The sequence below is a fragment of the Plecotus auritus genome, assembly GCF_963455305.1.
Source record: "Plecotus auritus genome assembly, chromosome: 5".
Lineage (NCBI taxonomy): Eukaryota > Metazoa > Chordata > Mammalia > Chiroptera > Vespertilionidae > Plecotus > Plecotus auritus.
The window spans coordinates 49,467,206-49,492,372 of record NC_137776.1 but is presented as its reverse complement, the minus strand read 5'-3'; the positions used below and the strand labels follow the sequence as shown (position 1 = coordinate 49,492,372).

Here is a 25,167-nt window from a genome sequence, read left to right as displayed (position 1 = left end):
TACATTTTCTGCACCTCTCCCCAGAGCAAGTAGTGATAGTAGATGTATTTTGGCTTTTTGCCTCCCCTCCTTTGGTGTCCACGCAAGCCAGAAGCCTCTCTTAATTTTACACACAAAGGAGCAGTGGTTTGATTTTGTGTCATACAAAAGGGAAACTGGGTGGTGACACCCGTGTAATTATACTTTGCCCATATACTTCCTTGCCCCACCATGGTCCTCTTGGATGACCAAGGTGTTTATTATTGGTGACTACATTAGGCAGGGGATCAGCCCACATAAGGGGTCTTACCCATGGTGGGTCAGGAACATAAGTCCAAAATACTTCCCCATTTGCCCCAGGTAATATTACCGCACAGCTGATTACTGCTAGCATAGCAAGAAAGACGTTCTCAGGCATTCTTGGGGTTCTGGTCTCCTCACAAATTCACTCAGCTTTCTGTACCATGCCCCAGGTGACCTCCGGGCTGTTTGTTGTCTGGCTCGTCCTTCTCCTGCTCCTCATCTTCAGTGGATTGCTTGGAGTCGCTGCTCTCTGTGGCTGAGGTAGCTGATTGTCTGCAGCTGCATGGTGTGGCTCCAGGCGCAAGGTCCTTATTAATCTGGCTAGTTCCTCTTTTGGATCCATGTTGCAGTTTAATATTTTTAGCAGGAATCCACACGGGTTTAGAAAAAATTCTCTGGAAATATACAAGCATACCCTCTGCCAAAGGTTAATAATGGATCGGGTCCCTTCCATAAACCAGATTCGGCATCTTTCCATTTAACTAGACCAGTGGTCGGCAAACTGTGGCTCGCGAGCCACATGCGGCTCTTTGGCCCCTTGAGTGTGGCTCTTCCACAAAATACCACGGCCTTGGCGAGTCTATTTTGAAGAAGTGGCGTTAGAAGAAGTTTAAGTTTAAAAAATTTGGCTCTCAAAAGAAATTTCAATCATTGTACTGTTGATATTTGGCTCTGTTGACTAATGAGTTTGCCGACCACTGAACTAGACCATTTTCCTTTGTTTTATTCTGACACCAGTGTAACTCCATAGGTGTCTTGCCATCAGCATCACAAGTGAAAAAATTTAAAGTAATTAAGGCTTGGTGCAGCCTACCCACAGGTGATTTCTCCATAATCCCCCCTTTTTGTTTTTCAAGTTGGGATTTTAGCCGCTGATACTGTTGTTCAATAATGGCCTGTCCTTAGGAATTATATGGTATTCCTGTAATGTGCTGAATTTTCCACCTTTTACAAAATCCCTGGAAATGACAGCTTGTGTAAGCAGGCTCATTATCAGTTTTAATAATTTTTGGAATTCCCGTGATGGCAAAAGCAGCTAGGCAATGATTAATAACCTGTTTTGCCATTTCTCCTGTAGATGCAGTAGCCCATATGACTTTTGAAAAGGTGTCTACAGAGACATGTAATGCCCCAAGGTATCCAAAGGAAGTATAATGTGTTACATCCATTTGCCAGATATGGTCTCTTAGCAAACCTCTAGGGTTGACTCCTGTGTTAGGCCCTTGAGGTAGATGTAACATGCAAGTGGGACATTCCTTAATAATCTGTTTTGCCTGTTGCCAAGTGATTGAGAATTGTTTAGACAACATTTTGGCAGGCTGATGTAAAAGCTGATGAGATTCTAAGGCTTCTTTTAATAAAGCAACCAATTGATCAGCATGTGCATTTCCTTTTGTTAAAGAACCAGGTAATACACTATGAGCCCTGATGTGAGTGATATAAAAAGGATATTGTCTCTGTTGTACAATCTGCTGAACTTGTTTAAATAGTAAAAATAAACTGGTCACTGAGCCATTTCAACCAGGCAGTTTCAATTCTATTCACTAGGTTCACAGTGTAAAAAGAATCAGAGACAATATTAAGAGGCTCTTGGAAATCCTGCAATGCAGCCTTAATAGCTTCTAGTTCGATTCTTTGTACAGAAGTATGACTGGTCAGTATGACTCCGTCTGATTTTATTGTATGATAGGCAGCTTTCCCATTAGATGATCCATCAGTAAAAACAGTTAAAGCTCCAGGAATAGGTTCCTGCCTAGTATTTTTTGGTATAATGATGGAGGTATTATATAAAAATTGTAGTAATTTATCTTTTAACTAGAGGCCCTGTGCACGAAATTCGTGCATGGGTGGGTCCTTAGGCCTGGCTGGTGATCAGGGCCAATCGGGGCCTTCTGGCTGCTGGCCGGGGCGTTCCGTTCCTGCGGCTGCCAGTTGCCAGCCGGGGCCTTCCTGTCAGTTGCTGGCCGGAGCCTGCTGGCAGGGGAGAGGAACTGTGGGAGGTTGGCCAGCCGTGGGGAGGGATCAGGGGAGGTTGGTCAGCCGCAGGATATTGGCTGTGGGAGCACACTGACCACCAGGGGGCAGCTCTTGCATTGAGCATCTGCCCCTGGTGGTCAGTGCGCTTCATAGCAACCTGTCATTCCAGTTGTCCTGGTAGCTTAGGCTTTTATATATATATATAGATAGGTGACAACTAAGTTCCCCTGAATATCCACTTAACCCAATTTGCCAATTTATATCAGTCTGAAATAACATTTCTAACTGCTTCCCAGTGAGGGGGAGGTAGATACACTGGGGCTTTTCCCCTCTAAGCTGTTTACAACGCTTTCTCGCAAAGCTTTTATCATTTTAAAATCAAATTTTTCATGGTGTCTTATTATCTGATTTGGGAGCTGTGGGTCAGCTACTTGTATAACAGGAAAAGTAAGCCTTTCTTCCACCAACATGTCCTTCATTCCTTCTCTGATGGCTCTCCGTATAGATGATTCTATTGACGGCGAATTAAATGTTTCAGGATTAGGACATGGAAGTGGAGGGGGCCATAAAGGCCATTCCTCCAATTTTTCTTCCTGCTCCTCTCTAGGAGTGGAGGGAGCCAGGGGAGGAGACTCCTCCTCAGCCTCTCTAAAAGGCTCTAGCAAATGCAATATTGTGTTCCCCATGGAGAAACAGTTTGGAGGCAAGTTTTTTCCCTGCTGCTGAGCTTTTTTCAAGTTTTGACCAATTTTTTGCCAAACATTCAAGATCTAATGTACCTTCTTCAGGAAACCAAGGGTTATGTTCTATAATATCAAACAAAAACTGTAAGAGAATACCTTCTAAAACTTTAATTCCTTAAGCATGCAAACCAAAAGTTTATAATAAAGTTTACTTTATAACCTAATTCTGCCCCATTAGCCTGGCTGAAAAAGACATTCCCACCCTACTTACAGATCGCAACTTCTGCAGCTGATCATGGGCTTTGCGTGCGGTGAATTTCCCTCACCTATACAGTGAATTCTTCCCCACCTTTTGGGTGAATTCTTCACCACCTTTTAGGTGAATTCTCCCCCATCTTTTCGGTGTATTCTTCCTTTCTTCGCTCTAGGCGAAATATCATCCCCCCCATGTCCCGCGTGGTTCAGGGTTCAGGTTCAGGGTTTGGGTTCTGGAGGAGGCTACACACAAATGAAAGAGACTACACAAGAAAATATAAATTTGGGAATTGGGGGCCAGGAGGGAGCCCAGCTCAAGAGGAAGGACTCCACTTTGCTCTGGCCTTGCTATCCCTTTTATTCAGGTTTTGGGATACACCCATAGCCCTTAGGCAAGCAAATCCAATAAGAGCCAATCAGCAAGGATTTACATAAAACTAAAAGGTGGAAGTTGCTTCAGCTACCATTGTCTCAACTAAACAGTGGGTGCAGAGCTCTGACCTTTCAGAGCTCAAAGTCTCCAGCCTTTCGGGTTCCTATCAACACCTCTCTGTTAGTGAAGACAATGGGCGGCTTCCAACAATCTAAGACAATTTTAGTAGTCTTTGAGGGAAATATAACTTCCAATAATAGTAACAGAAGTTAATAGGTCATTAATGAAAATAAATTGTTTTGTCTACTGTGAGCCCTGTGTTCTGAGACTGTGATAAGCAGTGTTGGAATTGGAATGGGAGTGATCCACACCCTGAAATAGTTATACCCCAGGGATAAATCAAAGGCAACCATGGCCAAAATAGAAAAGCAGAGTACCTACTTTTCCCCTTAACCTCATTAATAATTGCATCTGCTCATCAAACTACTTGTTGAAAGGGTCAGATGATAACATTCCCTTAAATTTGCTTGCAGAAAAGAGTTTGGGTTTGGTTCGGTTGTTTGAAGTGGATAGTTAGTGTAGCCAGTAAGCCTCACCATTGTGTGGTGTTGTCACCTCAGGTTCCTTACCCAGAGTTGAAGGCAAACAGGATCAGTCCTGGAAAAAAAAAAAAATGAGCAAGAAAATAGAAAATCGTGCATAACCTTTGTTTGGGAACTAGTGTGACTGAACTGCAAAGTTGATGAATTTTCTCAGTGTAGCTTCAGATTCTACTTTCCAACCCCTGTTGGCTCCATAGTCTGACTGGCAAGTGGAATTTGCCATAAGATCCTAACCAGCTTGGGTTAGAGGAAAACAAGAACTTTTCTTTCCCCACCAGTTCTTTGCCTTAATCTGGTTGATTCTTCATTTAGTTGGAGCTGCAAGGACTTTATAAACCATGAATTTCAAACTCTGCACATAAAACTCACATTTATCATTTCCTTTTCCCCCATAAATCCATGTGAGAGATTTTGTCCACCCAACAAATTGCACTTAATTAACAAACTTTTCAGTAGTAAAGGTAAACTATATCTTTAATGCTGAACAAAGTTTTATAGGTCTTGCACCTTTGATCTGTTGGGTTTTTTGGTTAAGCTTCTGAGCATACTTAAAGATGTGAGGAGGAAATGGCTGAAGCAGACCCGCTGCACTCAATGCTCTCAGGTTGAAAACACTATATGTTATTCCATAATTATATGTTTTATCTATTCTAAAATGAATAAGTTATTTTTTTAGTTCCCATTTTTACACTTTAAGGACAAGACCAAGAATTGGCCAGCAAACTTTACATGTCAGAGACACAAGTTTCTCTAAGTATAGCTAAGACATTCTTAGAAAGTTTTAATTAATTTTTAGGCCCATTTTTTAAAAAATATACTTTATTGATTTTTTACAGAGAGGAAGGGAGAGGGATAGTTAGAAACATCGATGAGAGAGAAACTGATCAGCTGCCTCCTGCACACCCCCCACTGGGGACGCGCCCACAACCAAGGCACGTGCCCCCTACCGGAACCAAACCCAGGACCCCTCAGTCCACAGGTTGACGTTCTATCCACCAAGCCAAACCGGTTTCAGCTTTAGGCCCATTTTTTACAAATTATAAATCATTTTAAAACAAAGTTTAGAATATAAACTTCCTGAAAAACTTGTTAATTCCTCTGAAATTTGGGGGCATTCCATAAATATGCCCAGTGCTCTTAAGAAACAATTCTAAAACCTAGGTTTTTTATCCTTTAGCATAAATATCCTCCAGTGAGATATCTAACTTGACTAACTCTCTAACCTTAGCAGATACTAAATTAAATATCTTTCATTTCCAAAGGATATTATATAAAGTAAAAATTTGAATCTTTCCTTAATTGTAACTGTATTTAAATAACAGATCTTGCCAAAACAGGTTTGGCTCAGTGGATAGAGCGTCGGCCTGTGGACTGAGGGGTCCCAGGTTCGATTCCGGTCAAGGGCATGTGCCTTGGTTGCGGGCACATCCCCAGTGGGGGGTGTGCAGGAGGCAGCTGATCAATGTCTCTCTCTCATCGATGTTTCTAGCTCTCTATCCCTCTCCCTTCCTCTCTGTGAAATATCAATAAAATATATTTAAAAAAAAAATAACAGATCTTTTAGAGTATAATGGTTATCTACTTTTTTTTAGTGGTTAGAGGCATTATTACCATAAATAACATCACTTTAGCAAATGGAAATCAATAGATTACAGTTGAAGAGGAGATTGGCCTTTGGGCCTTTGAGTCTTTAAAACTGTATATGAGAAAGACTACAGAAAGTGAGCAGAAAGGTAATTCATATTTTATTGTTAAAATGAGGATTTGGCCCCAATTCTCATATGTATTTTTATGGCATGTTAATACTTCCAAATAGTAATATCCCATTTATTACATTGAATATGTTGGCTTCCTCCCTGTTGTGTCACTAATACTATTTAAAAAGCAAGTACCCAAAACTACGGTATACTAGCTAAATTTTCTTACTTGGGGTATAACTTAGTTAATATATAAGTAACATATTTCATATTTAAATTATGTACACATGAAAAAAAAATTATGTACACATGTTTTCATCATAGTTTAACATCTTTTACAATTGATGGCATCTTAAACTTGGCAACGCTTTTTTTTTTTTTTCTTAAATAATGGTAGTCTTCTAATAAATATATGGTATTTTATGGATTTACAACAAATAGATTTACAACATTTAAAAAAGGCTAGTATTGCCGAAGCCGGTTTGGCTCAGTGGATAGAGCGTTGGCCTGCGGACTGAAGGGTCCCGGGTTCGATTCCGGTCAGGGGCGTGTACCTTGGTTGTGGGCACATCCCCAGTGGGAGGCGTGCAGGAGGCGGCTGATCGATGTTTCTCTCTCATCGATGTTTCTCGCTCTCTATCCCTCTCCCTTCCTCTCTGTAAAATATCAATAAAATATATTTAAAAAAAAAAAAAAAGGCTAGTATTCCTTAAATAGTTTTTTCTGATATCACAATGATGTGCCAAAGACACTCATAGTACTGATTGCTTATATGCTCTGTGTTAAAGAATTCTGAAAACATTCTAAGAATCATTACACAATGGCAAATGCCAAGCAGAAATAGAATTTTAACAAAATACTATAATTTGTAGGGGGGAAGGTAGCCAGTTAAGGCCTTTTACCTAGATTAGTTATTAGAGCAAATAAATTCTAGTAATCACTTGTAATGATCTTTGGTATAATAGGAATCTCACCATGCTAGAAATTGAATGTTTAAGTGACTTCTCAGTTTTTCACATGTACAGTTTCTTCTTAGATGTTTTCTTTTGCAATAGAAAATTGAGGGCAGACGCAGATAAATGTAAAGCATTTTTGCTATGCATTTTCTTTGTTTGTTTTTAATTTTTATTGATTTTAGAGAGGAAGGGTAAAGGAGAGAGAGAGAAACATCAATGATGAGAGATAATCATTGACTGGCTGCATCCAGCATGCCCCACACTGGGGATCGAGCCTGCAACCCAATATGTGCCCTTGACTGGAATCAAACACAGGACCTTCAGTCCACAGGCCGACGCCCTATCCACTGAGCCAAACCAGCTAGGGCTGCTGTGTATTTTGTGTTACCAGGGAGAGGACTTGCTTTAGCAGCATGTAGTGGGGAAGTGAAGATTCCATTCTTTCCCATTGTATTAAGAATATAGCAAGATGTTCAGCCTCTTTGCTAAATCACTGTAAAAGACCACTAAATTAACTACAGTGCTAATGTTCTGGATTCACATTTCAATGGGGATAAAATAGAGTCACCATAACTTGGGGGGGGGGGGGCGGGAATAATACTTTCTATCTTTTTATATCTTTTCATGCAAACTAAAAGTTGAATTTTTAAACCTGGTAAAGGAGACACATTAAAAGAATCTTAAAACTACGGAAAACAGACTTGGGGTCATTTTTCCACCAGCCTGGGTGCCTGTCTTTGTAAACAGAGTGAACCACACATGAATCCTTTGTCTCAGTGCATTGTTTACTGACATGAGGTTTCAGGCTTAGAGGCTAAGAAAGAACCCATTTTATTTCAGCTACTTAATGAAAAAGCAGGCTACTTTATATCATGACAAAAGACTAACATTAGTGTTGCACTCTCTCCATACTGTAGCATTTAGCAATGGTAAGAATGGATTTACATTTAAAAAGAGCTAGTATTCCTTAGTTTTTTCTGATATATATATATATATATATATATATATATATATATATAATCTCACAATGATGTGCCAGAGACACTCATAGTACTGATTGCTTATATGCTCTGTGTTAAGGAATTCTGAAAACATCCTAAGAATCATTACACATGCCCAAACTGGTTTGGCTCAGTGGATAGAGCGTCAGCCTGCGGACTGAAGGGTCTCAGGTTCGATTCCAATCAAGGGCATGTACCTTGGTTGCAGGCACATCCCCAGTAGGAGGTGTGCAGGAGGCAGCTGATAGATGTTTCTCTGTCATCAATATTTCTAACTCTCTATCCTTCTCCATTCCTCTCTGTAAAAAATCAATAAAATATATATATTTTTAAAAAAGAATCATCACACAATGGCAAATGCCAAACAGAAATAGAATTTTAATCACCAGTAAAAGTTATTTTTAATGCTTTCCCACAAAGAAGATACTGCATTTTAGCTATTTAGTTTATTATTAGTATACTAGAGGCCCGGTGCACGAAATTCGTGCATGGGGGGGGTGTCACTCAGCCCAGCCTACACCCTCTCCAATCTGGGACCCCTTGAGGGATGTCCGACTGACCGTTTAGGCCCGATCCCGGTAGGATCGGGCCTAAACGGGCAGTCGGACATCCCTCTCACAATCCAGGACTGCTGGCTCCCAACTGCTCGCCTGCCTGCCTTCCTGATTGCCCCTAACTGCTTCTGCCTGCCAGCCTGATCACCCCTAACCACTCCCCTGCCAGCCTGATTGATGCCTAACTGCTCCCCTGCCAGCCTGATTGCCCCTAACTGCCTTCCCCTGCAGGCCTGGTCACCCCTAACTGCCCTCCCCGATAGGCCTGGTCCCCCCCTCCAACTGCTCTCCCCTGCAGGCCCGGGTCCCCCCCAACTGCCCTTCCCTGCAGGCCCGGTCGCCCCCAACTTCCCTCCTCTGTCGGCCTGGTCATCCCTAACTGCCCTCCCCTGCAGGCTTGATTGCCCCCAAGTACCCTCCCTTGCAGGCCTGGTCCCTCCCAACTGCCCTCCCCTGCTGGCCATCTTGTGTCCACATGGGGGCAGCCATCTTTGACCACATGGGAGCAGCCATCTTGTGTGTTGGAGTGATGGTCAATTTGCATATTACTCTTTTATTAGATATGATTATACTGTGTGCTTATATTAAATAAGTGTGTGTGTGTGTGTGTGTGTGTGTGTGTGTGTACCCAAATAAAGCCTTAAGCATAATTTTGACCTAGGAAAGTATTTGACTATCTACTTTAACATTTAGGAAGGAAGTCTCTTCAAAAAATATTGAAAATAAAGTCTTTTTAAAGAATACTGAAAATAGAGTATCTTCAAAGAGTATTGAACATAAAGATACAGAAGCAAATCTACAGTCAAAGCTATGGTCATCTTCCTTCTTAAAAGAAAGCACAGGTAATAACACTTGGTTTTGGATTTTTTAGAGCAACTGTTGCTTCTAATTCAGCCCTCTTTCACCATGACCTTTGGGATGTCGACAACTCTGTAGGTCTGGGGAGGAGCATAGGAATTGGTACTTTCCAAATTCAGGTACCATATGATTCTGATATGCAGTCAGATGTAGGATCCATGGGAAAATATTATATGAAATCATAGTAATAGAGTATTAAATTTTAGAATGAATTAAAATACCTAATGAAAGCATTAACAAGTTCCATTCATTCAACAACGGTTTATTGAGTGCCAGTCACTGCTTTAGAAGCTGTGGATACAATAGTTAGCAAATAGGCAAGGTCCTTGCCTTATGAAGTTTACATTCTAGTGGGAGATAGACAGCCAACTATTAAAAATCAATAAACAATATAAAACAAATACAAACAAAAAAGCAACACCATGTCAGGTGGTGATGGATGTTTCAATGTTAATAAATGGCACCTGGGAGAGGACTACCTTAGATCTAGAGATCAGGAAACTTCTCTCATGAAGCTCAGTGTGTGTGAATTAACTGAGGTGAGACAGTTGCTGTGACATCACACAGTCTTGAATTCCTTATTCTGATCTTCCCCTGATGACATCAGTGTGATGAGTCAATGAACAGGCTGGATACACACTGGGAGATCAGAGTGGCTGAGAGCTGATGGACACTATAAAGGACACAGAATCAGGTAGCCAAGCCATCCTACTCTTGGAAAGACTTTTTGGTTTGTGTTCTCTTAACAGTGTTTTCTCTTAAGCTTTCCTGGATTTCCTCATTTTCTCCTTTCTACACAAGTGTTTCTACGTTATTTAGAGTAGCTCCAAAAGGCATCTCACAAGACTTCCCAGATACTCAAAATCTGACAAGAAAGGGATGGTGTAGCACAAGTTAGTGTGAAACAGAGCTATCCATAGAGCCAAAGGAGTCCTATAAGCTCATTCAATAGTGTTTCCCAAAGAGATGCATTTAGGAAACACATAGTAAACTTTTTTTTAAAATTACTTTAATAGTAGTATATTTTCATGTGTGTTGGGAAAAAAATAAGATGTGGTTAATAATATGGCCCTAGCCAGTTTGGCTCAGTGGATAGAGCCTGCAGACTGAAGGGTCCCGGGTTTGATTCTGGTCAAAGGTACATGCCGGGTTGCAGCCTCAATCCCCAGTAGGGGGCGTGCAGGAGGCAGCCAATCAGTGATTCTCTCTCATCATTGATGTTTCTATCTTTCCCTCTCCCTTCCTCTCTGAAATCAATAAAAATATATATTTTAAAATAATAATAATATTAACTCTGGAGCCTGACTGACTCCCAGATCTACCATTTAATTAGCAGTGTGAAGCTGGGCAGGTTATTTAATCTCTCTGTCCCTCAGTTTCATCTATGCATGAAATAAAAGTAAAACCTCTTTGGGTTGAGAGAAAATAAGTTAATATATGTAGTGTTCAGAAGAGTAATGGGATATAATGTGTTAGGATTATTATATGTTACTTTTATTAATCCATCAGTTTCATGGATGATAATATTTATGATCTAACAAAGTATATAAGTTAAAAAAGTAGATTCAAAGGAGAATATTAAGTAATAAGTACAGGTGATATATATATATATATATATGTATATATATGGCAAAATGGATGAAGATAGTATAAGAATTACTGAAGTTTGGAAAGTGTTTCAGTAGTTTGTACCATAGAGATTTTACCTCTTACATATTTCTCTGTCACTTCCTCTCCATTCCTACTTTACCAGTGCCCTATCATGCCTCTTATCTGGATTTTTTTTTTAATATATTTTATTGATATTTTACAGAGAGGAAGGGAGAGGGATAGAGAGTTAGAAACATCGATGAGAGAGAAACATCGATCAGCTGCCTCCTGCACATCTCCCACTGGGGATGTGCCCGCAACCAAGGTACGTGCCCTTGACCAGAATCGAACCTGGGACCTTTCAGTCCGCAGGCCGACGCTCTATCCACTGAGCCAAACCGGTTTCGGCTCTTATCTGGATTTTTAAGATAACTCTAATCTCTTCCCTTACTCTTTATTTTTGTCTTCCCTCAAATACACTTTTTACTGTGCTCCCCAAGTTTTCCCTCAGAAGTGCAAAATTGATCATACTTGTTTCCTTACATAAAATCTTTCATTAATAGCCCCTTCATTCTTAAGATAGTCCCCAAGGCTTCTGGTCTACAAGACTCTCCATTATCCAAGTAGACTTCCAGCCACATCTGTCACCACTTCAGCCTTAACCTTGACCCTTAAGCAGCATCAGAGTGATTATAAGTCCACACACATTCTTCTTCTGTATTGGCTCATGCTGTCCCCTCTCGCGGGAAAAACTGATCCACTCAGACTGGACAGCTCCTGACCACTCGCCAGGCAGGAGTGTGGCCCTCCTTTGTTCTCCCATTTCCCTAGTACACATCTTCATCACTGTTCTTCCATACTCTTTTATAATTATCCATATGTTTCTGACTCCCCAGTTAGAGTTTTTGCAAGTACACTCAGATCAAGGACCATTCATTTTTGTGAAGCTGGGACTCAGCATAGTGCCAGGCACGAAATGGGTAGTTACTCAGTAGTGCTTAGTTTTAATTGTAGGGTCATCTATGTTTGGTCATAGGTACTGTGACTTAACATTAAGGAAAATCATTAATAATGTTATGTAACCTCTGGTTATATCTAGAATATTCACAGGTGTTTCTTCCTAGTGTGTGTGTGTGTGTGTTGAGAGAGAGAGAGAGAAACTTTATTCTCAAGTATCCAAGGAGTAACATGACCTAAAAGGACATTTGCTTTTCAGCCTCTCCAGCCTTTCTTTTACTCTCCAAGCTCTTTATCTTGTATTTACCTTCTATAAGAATAATTTAAGAAATATGTTTCTGGAGGTAGAATAGCATTAATTTCTTTTTTCTTGAAATTATATTCTTTATAAACAAAAATATTTTCTATTTATTAAAACTTCAAGCACTAAACAGTTAACATTAACATCAGCTCAATGTCATAGGTTTTTTTCCTCTTTCATTTGGCAGTTTTATTACCTTTTTTGAAAATGGAAATCAGTGCTGTTTAGTCAAGAAAAAATAAAACACACAAAACTCCAGAACAGAAAGCCATATAGGCAACAGTACACTTGTTACATTGTCATTTAGGAGTAAGCATTTAAAATTTTTGAACTTTTTAGTATTTATTGATTAATTATGTATGTTGTTTTAGGTGAGGTGGGCAAAGATGAAGTAATTGCAAAGCAGGAGAAAAACAATGAAAATTGCCTTCAGGTTATTGATGATAAGTTGTCTGAGTCAACAAAAGATGATGGTGAAGATGACACCAATGATGAAAATAATGAAGACAGTGGTCCAAAAAAGGATACTCGTGCCCCATTAGAGTTAATGGCAGAAGTAAGCTTTACTTGTGCATTACAATTTTAGAAACTTAAAAATATTAAAATAACTGGTATATAGCCTTGAGGATTTAAAAAATAGTAAAAAGATCCTTGCCATGTACAGATGCTTACCTGGCTACTCATCTCTCTTACAACTTTCACCGGGGGAGCGGTGAGAGAAGATTCTAGAACTGACTGACAATATTCTGATAAAAGGAGCAGGAATAAGAGTAGATTTGGTATAAAACTCTTCAAGGACTGTTTAAAGGAATGCTTTGTACATAAAGCATGGGCACCATGCTAGTTACTGGGAATGTGTAGTAATAAAGACAGTTCCCACCTTTGAGAACTAACAAGCACATATTATTTATATAATATATTTTATAATAAAAAGAAATATGTGCTAGTAGAATTGTTTATGAAACTCTCTGGGAACAGAGGATTAAGTAATTAAGAAAAGAAACAGGAGAAATGGGATAAAAGGAAGAGACATGAATACATCTTAGAAACTTAAAGGAAGAGGAAAGGGTAAACAAGAGGAGAAGGCATTCCTAACACAGGAAATAGCATATGCAAAGGCATTGAAGCCTGAAACATCACAGGAAAAAATTGTACATTTCCTGATAATTCTGTGGAGAACAAAACAATTTTACCTCACTTATTGTGTCACAGTCTACCATTACTTAATATTACACAACTTCATGTATATTGTACAAACTTTATAATAGTACTTTTTATTATTTTTAATTTTTATTAATTTCAGAGAGGAAGGGAGAGGGAGAGAGAGACAGAAACATCAATGAGGAGAGAGAATCATTGATTGGCTGCCTCCTGCACGCCCCACACTGGGAACTGTGCCCGCAACCTTGGCATGTGCCCTTGACTGGAATCGAACCCGGGACCCTTCAGTTCGCAGGCCCACACTCTGTCCACTGAGCCAAACCAGCTAGGCTATAATAGTACATTTTCATGTTCCCTTCTCATCCTTGCTATTATTGTTGTCAAAACATTTTATTTTGCCGAAACCGGTTTGGCTCAGTGGATAGAGCATCGGCCTGCGGACTGAAAGGTCCCGGGTTCGATTCCGGTCAAGGGCATGTACCTTGGTTGCGGGCACATCCCCAGTGGGAGGTGTGCAGGAGGCAGCTGATCGATGTTTCTCTCTCATCGATGTTTCTAGCTCTCTATCCCTCTCCCTTCCTCTCTGTGAAATATCAATAAAATATATAAAAAAAAAAACATTTTATTTCTATGTATGTTATAAGCTCCACAATGCATTGTTATTTTTGTTTTAAAAATGGTCAATTATCTTTTTTCTAAAAATATTATTATTGATTTCAGAAAGAAAGGGAGAGGGAGAGAGAGATAGAAACATCAATGATGAGAGAGAATCATTGATCAGCTGCCTCCCTGCACACTCCCCACCAGGGATCAAGCCCAAAACCTAGGCATGTGCCCTGACTAGGAATTGAGCCATGCTCTCCTGGTTCGTAGGTCGACACTCAACCACTGAACCACACCGGCTGCTCTAAATGGTCAAATATCTTTTAAAGAGATTTCTTAAATTGGAAGATATTTCTTTTTACTGATTTCAAAGAGAGGAAGAGAGAAGGAGAGAGAAACATCAATGAGAGAAATACCCATCAGCTGCCTCCTGCACTCCCCTTATTGGGCTGGCCATGTGCCCTGACCCAGAAATCAAACCAGCATCCTTGTGCATCGGATGATGCTTAACCAACTGGGCCACATCTGCAGAGCAGAAGATATATCTTTTTTGGAATACATTTCTGGTGTTCTTTTTTTTTTTTTTTTTTTTTCAATCCATACCTTGAAGATATTTTTTCCATTGCTTTTCAGAGAGAGTAGGTGGATGGGAGGGAGGGAGAGAGAGAGAAAGAGAGAGACAGGTGAGAGAAAGGTGAGAGACACATTGACTGGTTGCCTACCACATGCTCCCCAACCAGGGTCAGGGAGTGAATCTGCACCTGAGGTAGGTGCCCTTGACCAAGAGTTGAACCCATGACCCTTCAGTGCACAGGCTGTTGCTCTAACCACTGAGAACACCGGTCAGGGCCATTTCTGGTGTTCTTTATAGCTTTGTGAGGGTCCAACTTTTCATCTGATATTATTTTCCTTTTATCTGAAAAACAAAAACAAACAAACAAAAACTCTTTCAGTGGGTATGGGTGGGTGGGAGGGAAGAGATCAACCAAAGAACTTGTATGCATATATGCATAGCCCATTGGCACAGACAATAGGATGGTGAAGGCCTGGGGCAAGGGAAAGATGTGGGCTAGAAGGGGTCAATGGGGGAAAAGGGGGACATATATAATACTTTCAATAACAAATTTTTTTAAAACTTCCTTCAGCATATTTTATAGGACAATTCTGCTGACAGTGAATTCTTTCAGCTTTTGTTTGTCTGAAAAAGTCTTAATTTCACCTTTTTAAAAGGGTATGTTAGCTGGAGAATTCTAGGTTGCCAGGTTATTTCCTATAATTTGAAAGGTTATTCCACTCTAAGACTACTTTCTGAAAGATGCATAGTTTCAGAAAAGATGTCTGTTATTATCGTTATCTTTAGTAATCCACATTATAATATGTCATTTTGTTTGTTTTTAATTTTTTTCATCTGTATTATTATTATTGGCAATTTGATTATGATGTGCCTTGATTCTTCTGTTCATTGAGATTCTTGGATCTATCAGTTTATAGTTTTCACCAGGATTGGAAAATATTCAATTAAGTCTTCAAATATTTTTTTCTGACCCCTGCTCTCTTCATCTGGGCTATAATTACACATATGTTAGACCACGCAATATTGTCCCAAGGGTCACCGATGCTCCTTTTTTCCCTCTGTTCTCTATTTCACTTAAGAAATTTTTATTGCTATCTTCAAATTCATGATCTTTGCAATTATCTGCTGTTAATCCCATCCTTCTTCCCTCCCTCCCTTTCTCTCTCTCTCTAATATATGAGAATATAACATATATTCATTTTAAACATTCTACTTATCATCTCCAGAAGTTTTATTTAAATATTTTGTATCATTTCTCTCCTTATGTTCATATTTTCCTCTACTTTTGAGCATATGGCATATATTTATAAGAGCTATTTTAACATGTTTGTCTACGATGCTATCATTTTTGTCAATTCTACTTCAGTTTCTATTAAGTTTTCTCTGTCTTTTGATAGATAAATATATAGCTTAAATATATATTTTTGGCAAAAACATTTGAAAGTTGCAGACAGTATAAAACATCACCCCTAAAACTTGAGCATGGGTCTCTTAAGAATAATTCATTCTTCAAATTAACATCATACCCTTATTACATCTAAGAAAATTATCAATAATGCTGTAATAAAGTATATTATATTCAAATTGAAACTTACCAATTTATCTTTAAAATGACTTTTATAACTGGCTTTTTTCCCCAGTCAGGTTTACATCAAAATTCACGTTTCTAGTTTACTTTTTAAGCATTTCTTTATTTTGATTGTCACAAATAATTTAATATACAACCAATTTTTTAAAACCTGTCTTCAGCTTAAGTTTGAAGTCTTAAGTAATTTTCATGAAAGTCTTTATCCAAATATCCATTGTATGAGTTTCTTAATTTCACTGGTTTTTGAACTATTGAAGAAAATATGTTTATATTAAAAACATAAAATAGATTAATGCAAATAAAAAATAGGTCAACATAGCCGAAACTGGTTTGGCTCAGTGGGTAGAGCGTCGGCCTACGGACTGAAGGGTCCTGGGTTCGATTCCGGTCAAGGGCATGTACCTTGGTTATGGGCACATCCCCAGTGGGAGGTGTGCAGGAGACAGCTGATCGATGTTTCTCTCTCATCGATGTTTCTAGCTCTCTAGCCCTCTCCCTTCCTCTCTGTAAAATATCAATAAAATATATTTTTTTTAAAAAAATAGGTCAACGTAAAGGAGCCTTTGAAATGGATCCCATGCACCTTTTATTTTCTGAGGCTAGTATTATTAATATAACACTTCATTAAATAGACTGGAGCCTGCCCTAACTGGTTTGGCTCAGTGGATAGAGTGTCGGCCTACGGACTGAAGGGTCCCAGGTTCGATTCTGGTCAAGGGCATGTACCTTGGTTGCGGGCACATCCCCAGTAGGAGGTGTGCAGGAGGCAGCTGATCGATGTTTCTCTCTCATTGATGTCATTGATGTTTCTAGCTCTCTATTCCTCTCCCTCTCTGTAAAAAAATCAATAAAACATATTTTTTAAAAAATAGACTGAAGCGTGGCTCAGTGGTTGAGCGTCAACCTATGAACCAGGAGGTCACAGTTCGCTTCCTGGTCAGAACACATGCCCAGGTTTCTCAATCCCCAGTGTGGGTGTTCAGGAGATAGCTGATCAATGATTCTCTCTCATCATTGATATTTCTATCTCTCCTTCTCCCTTCCTCTCTGAAATGAATAAAAATATGCTGATGTTTAAAAAAATAGACTGGATATTAGTTGATATTAAGAAATTCTTGTTAATTTTGTTTGGTGTAATAGCAATAATGTGATTGGCTTTTTAAAAAAATATTTCTTTATTGTTTTCAGAGAGAAAGGGAGAGAGAGAGAGAAACATCAATGATGAAAATCATTGATCAGCTGCCTCCAGCACGTCCCCGACTGGGGATCGAGCCTGCAACCCAGGCATGTGTCCTTGGCCGAAATCGAACCTGGGACCCCTCAGTCCACAGGCCAACGCTTTATCCACTGAGCCAAACCAGCTAGGGCATGATTGGCTTTTTAATTCAAAGTGAAATGAGGTGATATCTATAAACTACTTTTAAATAGGCAGAGGGGAAACCAAGATGGCGGCATAGGTAAACACCTACGCTGCTGCCTTGCACAACAATTTCAAAACAACTAAAAGACAAAATGGACATCATCCAGAACCACAGGAAGGCTGGCTGAGTGGAAATTCTACAACTAGAAGGAAAGAGAAAAGCACACTGAGACTTAACAGGAGCTACGGAAGGCAGGGGTATGGAAGCGTGCACGCGGAAAGGGCTGGCAACTGAGTACGCGGCTGGTTTTTTCAAGCGGGAGGGAGACAAAAGCTCCTGACTGCTCTGAACTCCAGTTCCAGGTGAAACTCTGGGGATCCAGACTCATACGGGGAGAAACTGGACTGTCTGGCAGTGGGCGAAACTCAAGGGTGGCTTTCTCTCAGAGGTTCTTGCAGCGATTACTGCGGGACACTGAGAACCAGGAGCCTCTTAGGGCAGGGCTGAAGGGAAGCCATCGATGTTTGCTCCGCCCTGAGACTCAGCCCTATCCAAGCTGAGTGCAGAGGCTTTTGCATATGAATAGCCTGGTCCTTTGAATTTTAAACTTACCTAACAAACTACAGCTGAGTCAGTGAGACCCAGAACATCCAAAAGAAGGCCCAAGGCTCCACAGCAGCTTGCATTGCTTCACAGCTGGGCCTCATCTGGGCACCTCCAAAACCCAAACAAAGAAGAGGAATCTGCAGATCTCTCCATAGCTCTTGCTGGGTGGCCTCAGGCAGAGGCTAAATTAACACCTCCTTGAAGATCCAAGAGCAAGTGTTCCCAGGGGTCAGAGGGGGACCATCCAGATTACAACTCCTCAGATCCATAAGGGACACACACAGGGCAGACTCAGTGAGCACCAAAGCCCCACAGAAGCAAGTCTTATCTCATAAGGGTGTCTGCAGCACAGAAGTTCTCCCATCGTAGACACAGCTGATCCTCACAGCCTGGAGGTCAATTCCCCCCCAGTGATACCAACAACAATCAAGGCTTAACTACAAAAAGACTGTGCACACAGCCCACAAAGGGGTGCACCAAGCGTGTCCACCTCAGGTAACTGGGGAGGCTAAGCCACTGGGCCCTATAGGACACCTAGCACACAAAGCCACTCTATCAACTCGGGGAAGCAGCCAAAATGTGGAGACAAAGAAACAGGTCACAAATGAAAGAAATGGAGGAAAGCAAACAACTGGATATAGAGTTCAAAACCATGATTATAAGATTTTTCAAGAATTTTCTAGAAAAGGCCAATAAATTTAGCAAGACCCTAGAGGATATGAAAAAGGACCTACTAGAAATTAAGCATACACTGACTGAAATAAAAAATAATATACAGAGATCCAACAGCAGACTAGAGGATCACAAGAATCAAGTCAAAGATTTGAAATACAAAGAAGCAAAACACACCAAAGCAAAAAGCAAAAATAATCCAAAAATATGAAGATAGTGTAAGGAGCCTCTGGGACAACTTCAAGCATACCAACATCAGAATTATGGGGGTGCCAGAAGAAGAGAGAGAGCAAGATACTAAAAACCTATTTGAAGAAATAATATCCGAAAACTTCCCCCACCTGGTGAAAGAAATAGACTTACAAGTCCAGGAAGTGCAGAGAACCCCAAACAAAAGGAATCCAAAGAGGACCACACCAAGACACATCATAATTAAAATGCCAAGGGCAAAAGACAAAGAATATTAAAAGCAGCAAGAGAAAAACAGTTAATTACCTATAAGGGAGCACCCATACGACTGTCAGCTGATTTCTCAACAGAAACTATGCAAGCCAGACGGGAGTGGCAAGAAATATTCAAAGTGATGAATAGCAAGAACCTACAACCAAGATTACTCTACCCAGCAAAGCTATCATTCAGAATTGAAGGTCAGTTAAAGAGCTTCACAGATAAGAAAAAGCTAAAGAAGTTCATCACCACCAAACCAGTATTATATGAAATGCTGAAAGGTATTCTTTAAGAAGAAGGAAAGATAGAAATTATGAACAACAAATACATATCTATCAACAAGTGAATCTAAAAATCAAGTGAATAAAAAATCTAATGAACAGAATAAACTGCTGAATATAATAGAATCAGGGGCATAGAAAGGGAGTGGACTGACAGTTCTCGGGGGGAAAGGGTTGTGGGGGGTGCGGGAAGAGACTGGACAAAAATAGTACACCTATGGGTGAGGACAGTGGGGGGCAGGTAAGGGCAGAGGTTGGGGTGGGAACCGGGTGGAGGGGAGCTATGGGGGGAAAAAAGAGGAACAATTGTAATAATCTGAACAATAAAGATTTATTTTAAAAAATAGGCAGAGGGGGTAAAAGATTATGCAGTGATATTGATAAAGCCAGATTGGTAAAATGTTAATTTTTGAGGGTGAGAATTGGGAGCATATATTTCCTTTACAATTTTCTCTACTTCTGTGTATATATAAAATTTCCATAAGAATTTAAAAAATATAAACATAATAAAATAAGAGCAAAAACATAATTACTTGAAACTAAAAGATACTCTTCTAAGTGACACATGAATTAAACAATTAAAATTATAACATTTAAAAATAGTTTTAACCATAACACTAAATATTAGAACATTTGAAAAGTGCTTGAAGTTTCAAATGTTTTGATGATGATGATGACTCAAGAGTGACAGTAAATGAACTAAATATTAACGCCAAAAACTAGAAAAAGAATAAAATAAACATAAGGAAAAGTACAAAGGAAAGAAAGGAACAAATTAATAATTCAGAGTACAAACCAAATTAATATATCAATTTAAGAGCTAGATATTGGAAGAAAATGATGTAGATCAAACACTAGATATTATAATTAAAATGGAAGAAAACTACAAATAGGGATGAAAATGAACATGTCTTAACCTTTTAGAAGAATAGAATTTTTTAAATGTAAGACAATTATTAATCTGAATAAATGAGAATTCTGATGAAATTATTTATAGAAAGAAGAATTCTGTTTACATTAGAAAAATATAATCTAATACCCATGGGAGAAACTTAGAAAACTAGTAAACAACTGCCTCTTACAGTGGCACCTGGGTATTACCAAATATATGGAAATGTGTGAGAAGTTTTGTTGTTATTGTTTAGTTTTTTGTATGACTCGATGTTCATGTCTCTTGGAGAGTAAACCTAGTGTATCTACATGTGGTTCAGAATGTCACACACAAGCAAGAACAATCATCTAAGTGTAGGCTATTTTTAATGGAAGCAGTTTAAATAACTAATAATAAAATATTAGTGGTAAATTACAGCCTAAGTAAATAAAAAACATTAGGATATTTAATTCCATGGGAGAAAATGATCATGATATGTGAATGTGAACATGATGTATTTTTAAAAGTTACAGAACAATTCTAGTTTTTGTAAATATGTGGTCACTTATAGAAACAATATAAAGATGTAAAAATAAACATCTCTGGATGGTAGAAATATAGAAGCTTTTTAATTGGGGACAGAATGAGTATATTTAGCTTTAAAATTTTCTACATACAAAAATGTATTATTTTGTAACAAGAAAAATATTTTAAAAAATAGTAAAAGCAGAATGGTATGAGTGCCATACTAAAAAACAGTGAATATACGTAATTGTAAATCTTCATTTTTTTACTAAGTATGATCATGTAATTATGGACTAAGTTCACAAATAAAAGCTGTATCTGAACCAAAAGAATATTCAAGTGATTAATGTCTTTACTATCTTCTCCGGTTGCATCAGCCTATGTATCCTCAAATTGTTCAGTAGTGTATATATAGTGTGGCTGCAGAAAAGTAGAGGTATCATTCTACATATGTTGCTTTGCCATGAGAAATCCTTAAATATTCTTAATTGATTAACTGATTACAGACTCACTCCTGGAAAAACATGTGTAAATGTTAAAAGCAAAATAGTTAATCATTAATAGAATATTTTCTAGGGGGTTTACAATTGACACTTAAATTCTCTCAGAAATTACTTATCTAAAGAATTTCTTAATGTTTTCCAGTTCCTGAGAGCAGAAATGAGCCAAGACTACCATTTGGCTAAAAAATTATGTCAGATGAGTAAGTATAAAATACTTTCTGTTTTCTAATCGTCTCTGTTTCTAAATAACATCCCATAATATATAAGATGGTTTGATTATCCTAAGTCCAGTGAATTTCCCTGATAATGTCTCAGTGATTCCTTGACAATAAATTAGGTTGATTAGTATGAGATCAAGTAAAGAAGACTAATTAATTACCACTAATACCATGAAGGTAAGTCAAAATCCTTACCTTTATGATAATGGGTAATTGCTGTCAGGTAGTGTAGCAACCCTTATTTAACATGCAATTATTCCACCAATATTTGAGTGCCTACATATGTCAGGCACTGGAAATACAGCTGTCAACAAAACAGATAATGATCCCATATTTATATCTAGTATCAGTCAGATGATAAAACTCATTTAAAGAGTGTGTCATAAATAGTAGATTCTATCTAGGAAAATAAAGTAGGGCCCAGCTGGTTTGTCTCAGTGGATAGAGCATCGGCCTGCAAACTGAAGGGTCCCAGGTTCGATTCCGGTCAGGGGCACATGCCTGGGTTGTGGGCTCGATCCCCAGTGGGAGACTTGCAGGAGGCAGCTGATCCATGATTCTCTCTCATCGTGGATGTTTCTCTCTCTCCCTCTTCCTTCCTCTCTGAAATCAATAAAAATATATTAAAAGAAAATAAAGTAGGAACGAAGGAATAAAAAGTCCTGGGAGGAGGCAACGCAGTTTCAAATCGGATGGTCCTGGAAGACCTCATGGAAAGACTTGAAGTTGAGGAACTAGTCTTGTGGGTATCTGGGAAAAGTGAGTTCCAGGCAGGACTAATAGCAAATGTGCTGAGAGGCAAGTGTGCCTGACAACAACCAGGAACGTATAACTGGAGAAAATAAGCAAGGGAAGTGTGATAGATGAGGTCACAGAGGTCGTGGGTTAAGGTTGTGCAGATTACAAAGCACCTTTTCACAGCGTAGGGTCTTCGCTTTTTCTCTGAGTGGGAAACCATTGGACATTTTTGAGTAGAAGAATATTACCCTATTTTTTTTTCTTTCTATCTTTTGTTTTTAGGGTTTGACTTGATAATTGTGGTTTTTCTTTGTCTTTATACAAAGGGAGGCCTAAGAGGTTTCCTGAGTTTCTTAATTCTGTGGGTTGATGTTTTCATTACCTTTGAAAAATTCTTAGCAATTATCTTTTAAAATACCACTTCTACCCTATTCTCTTTCTTTCTTTTCTTCCTGGATCTTCAATTACACGCAAATTAGACTTTGTTTTCATAGTGTCCCACATGTATCTTATACTCAGCTTTGTTTTGTTTTTTTCCATTTCTTTATATTTCTCTGCTTCAATTTGGATATTTTCTGTTGTACTTTAGTTAATTTATCCTCTCTTCTGCTATTAAAACTATTTTATATCATTCTCTATTTGCACTTAAATACACCCATGGTATAATTGTTGGTGTTTATCGCTTTTGTGCGTTTTTCCTTACTCTGATTGACAGTTTCAATCTCATTCTGAGGAGCCTGTTTGCTGAAACACTTTGACCATTAGTAACACACACTCTGTTGTCTATTTTCAGTCCTCATCTATGAACCAGAAAATCCTGAGGCCAAGGAGTTCTTATCACTTATTGAAGAAATGTTGCTGATGGGTAAATTTAAAAATTGAAATTCATTCTTTCTCATAGAGCAGTTGCTATTTAAAAACCCATTCTCCCAATGAATGGCAAAGTACATCCTCAGGATGTGGTTAAGAAAAGGCTGAATGGTCATCTTGGATGGTTAAATGAAACCAGCTTGTCCCTTGTGGATGATCAAGATGACTTCTTTTTCTCTGTGGGGTGGAACTACCCAAACTAAGTGGGCTTCCTGGGCACAGGTATTTGCACGACAGTCTTCAGTGAAAACAGAACATGTAAATTGCCCCTTGTATTAAAGGGACTATCCCACAATTCCAAGGAAAGCCAGCACCCTCTGAATTATCCTATTCTGTTTAAGAATTACATTCATGATAAAAAAAAATATTTTATAGATCTAGTTGTAAATTTACTTTCAATCCACAAACATCTTCATGCCAGTAAGAATATAGTATTATTTGTACTACTACTTTAACCCTTTATACAGTAAACAAAGTTCAGCTCAGTTCTCATGTCCCAGAAATATATATTTCTTAGTGGAGGGAGAAGCAAGGAGAATTTAAATTTTTCAAGAGTGAAAATGTTAAGAAACATATTAAGCAATTCTCTTCCTTTCTGTGGCAGAGAAAGCTCAAAATCGTGAGGAAGTTGAGGAAGACAGTGAAGAAGACAGTAGCGGGGAGAGTGAAGGAGAAAGCAGTGAGGAGCCAAGTGAAGAAAGCTCTGATGAAGGTGAAGACGGGTGATGAAAGGTGCTACTATGGTTTAATCTTCATATATTTTCATTACTGTATAGCATGGAAATATAAAGAAGAGAACTGCATTTCATTCTTCTTTATTTGGTATAGAGGTACTTTAATTTATCCATATTAGTTTGAACTCCTTCCTAATATTAAGGTCTTGATTCAATGTGAGTTACTCAGAGAGGAAAACAATTTGTATTTGAAAACACATAGCACTATGTGCCAGGTACTATTCTACACACATTACTTAATGCAACAAACCCATGAGGTAAGTACTATTGTTATTCCCATTCAGCAGATGAGAAAACTGAGGCACAGAGAGGATGGGTAACTTGCCCTGGCATCATATACCTATTGAATGGTAGAGCCTGGATTTGTACATGGACATTATAGCTCCAGAATCATACTCTTAGTCCCTCCATGACCACCTCTTTAGGTACTTTTATATCATTTGCTTTATGTTCTTTATAACATATATCAGTACCTGACATTCTTATTTAATTACTTGCCCTTTTTATCTTCTCCCTTCCAGTCAGGAAACGTAACCTCCTGAAGTACAACTTTGTCTTTTTCACCATTGTATTCCTAGCAATTGCACAAGTGCCTGGCAAATAATAGGATGTATACACAAAGTGGATGAATGTAGTGAAAATTAATGAAATGTTTATATTCTTTCATGAAACATTTACACAGCTATATTACACCTTTGATGTATTAATCTACATTATTTTGCTGATTCTGTATTCCTCAATAAATTCCTGCCATCTTCAAAATAGGTTGTAAGGTAACTAAGGTAAAAATAAGAAATATAATCCTAAGTAATTTGTTTTCAGTGTGCCAGTCTGATTTGTGGGTGGGTATTTTGAATTTTTATTTTTATATCAGATGTTATATCCAAAATGTTTGCAGCATAGTTTATTCTTTGGGCATTTTGTAGCCTGCTAACATTTAGAGGAAGAAATTCTGCACCATTTTATAGGAGTGACTGAGATAAATGAAGACAGATATGTATAATCCTCTAGTTACATAAGAAGTCAGATAGCACTGGAGGGCTGGCTGATGCAGACCTCACAAATGGCTCTTCTTTTTATTTGGGGTCGGGGGTTGTTATTCCTCCCCAGTATAGCAAAACCACCATATGTCAATCTGATGATGCTTACCTGAGTATAGAGGTCCCCTTCCCCCACCAAGAAGTTCATAAAATAAATACTCTACAACTGATATTGCAGATTAAATTAGTTAATGAGATTTCAGTTTTCTTTTAAAGGAACACCAAAGTTCTAAGAAAACAACTATCTGAACAGTCAAAATATCATGAGGTTTGCTCATACAGGATAATC

The 25,167-nt window shown here is 38.7% G+C and overlaps 1 protein-coding gene across 1 annotated transcript in view; it reads left to right on the top strand.

The window, feature by feature from the left end:
- The window catches only part of ERICH2 (glutamate rich 2), a 28,577-nt gene extending 4,599 nt beyond the window's left edge, over window positions 1–23,978 (top strand). Inside the window, exons 5-9 of the mRNA XM_080668807.1 lie at window positions 9,074–9,222; window positions 12,458–12,642; window positions 21,421–21,478; window positions 23,028–23,099; window positions 23,709–23,978. Of these exons, the coding sequence (XP_080524933.1) occupies window positions 9,074–9,222; window positions 12,458–12,642; window positions 21,421–21,478; window positions 23,028–23,099; window positions 23,709–23,830 (586 nt within the window). The 3' untranslated portion in view covers window positions 23,831–23,978. The remainder of the gene's footprint in view (window positions 1–9,073; window positions 9,223–12,457; window positions 12,643–21,420; window positions 21,479–23,027; window positions 23,100–23,708) is intronic.
- Window positions 23,979–25,167: the final 1,189 nt, after the last annotated feature.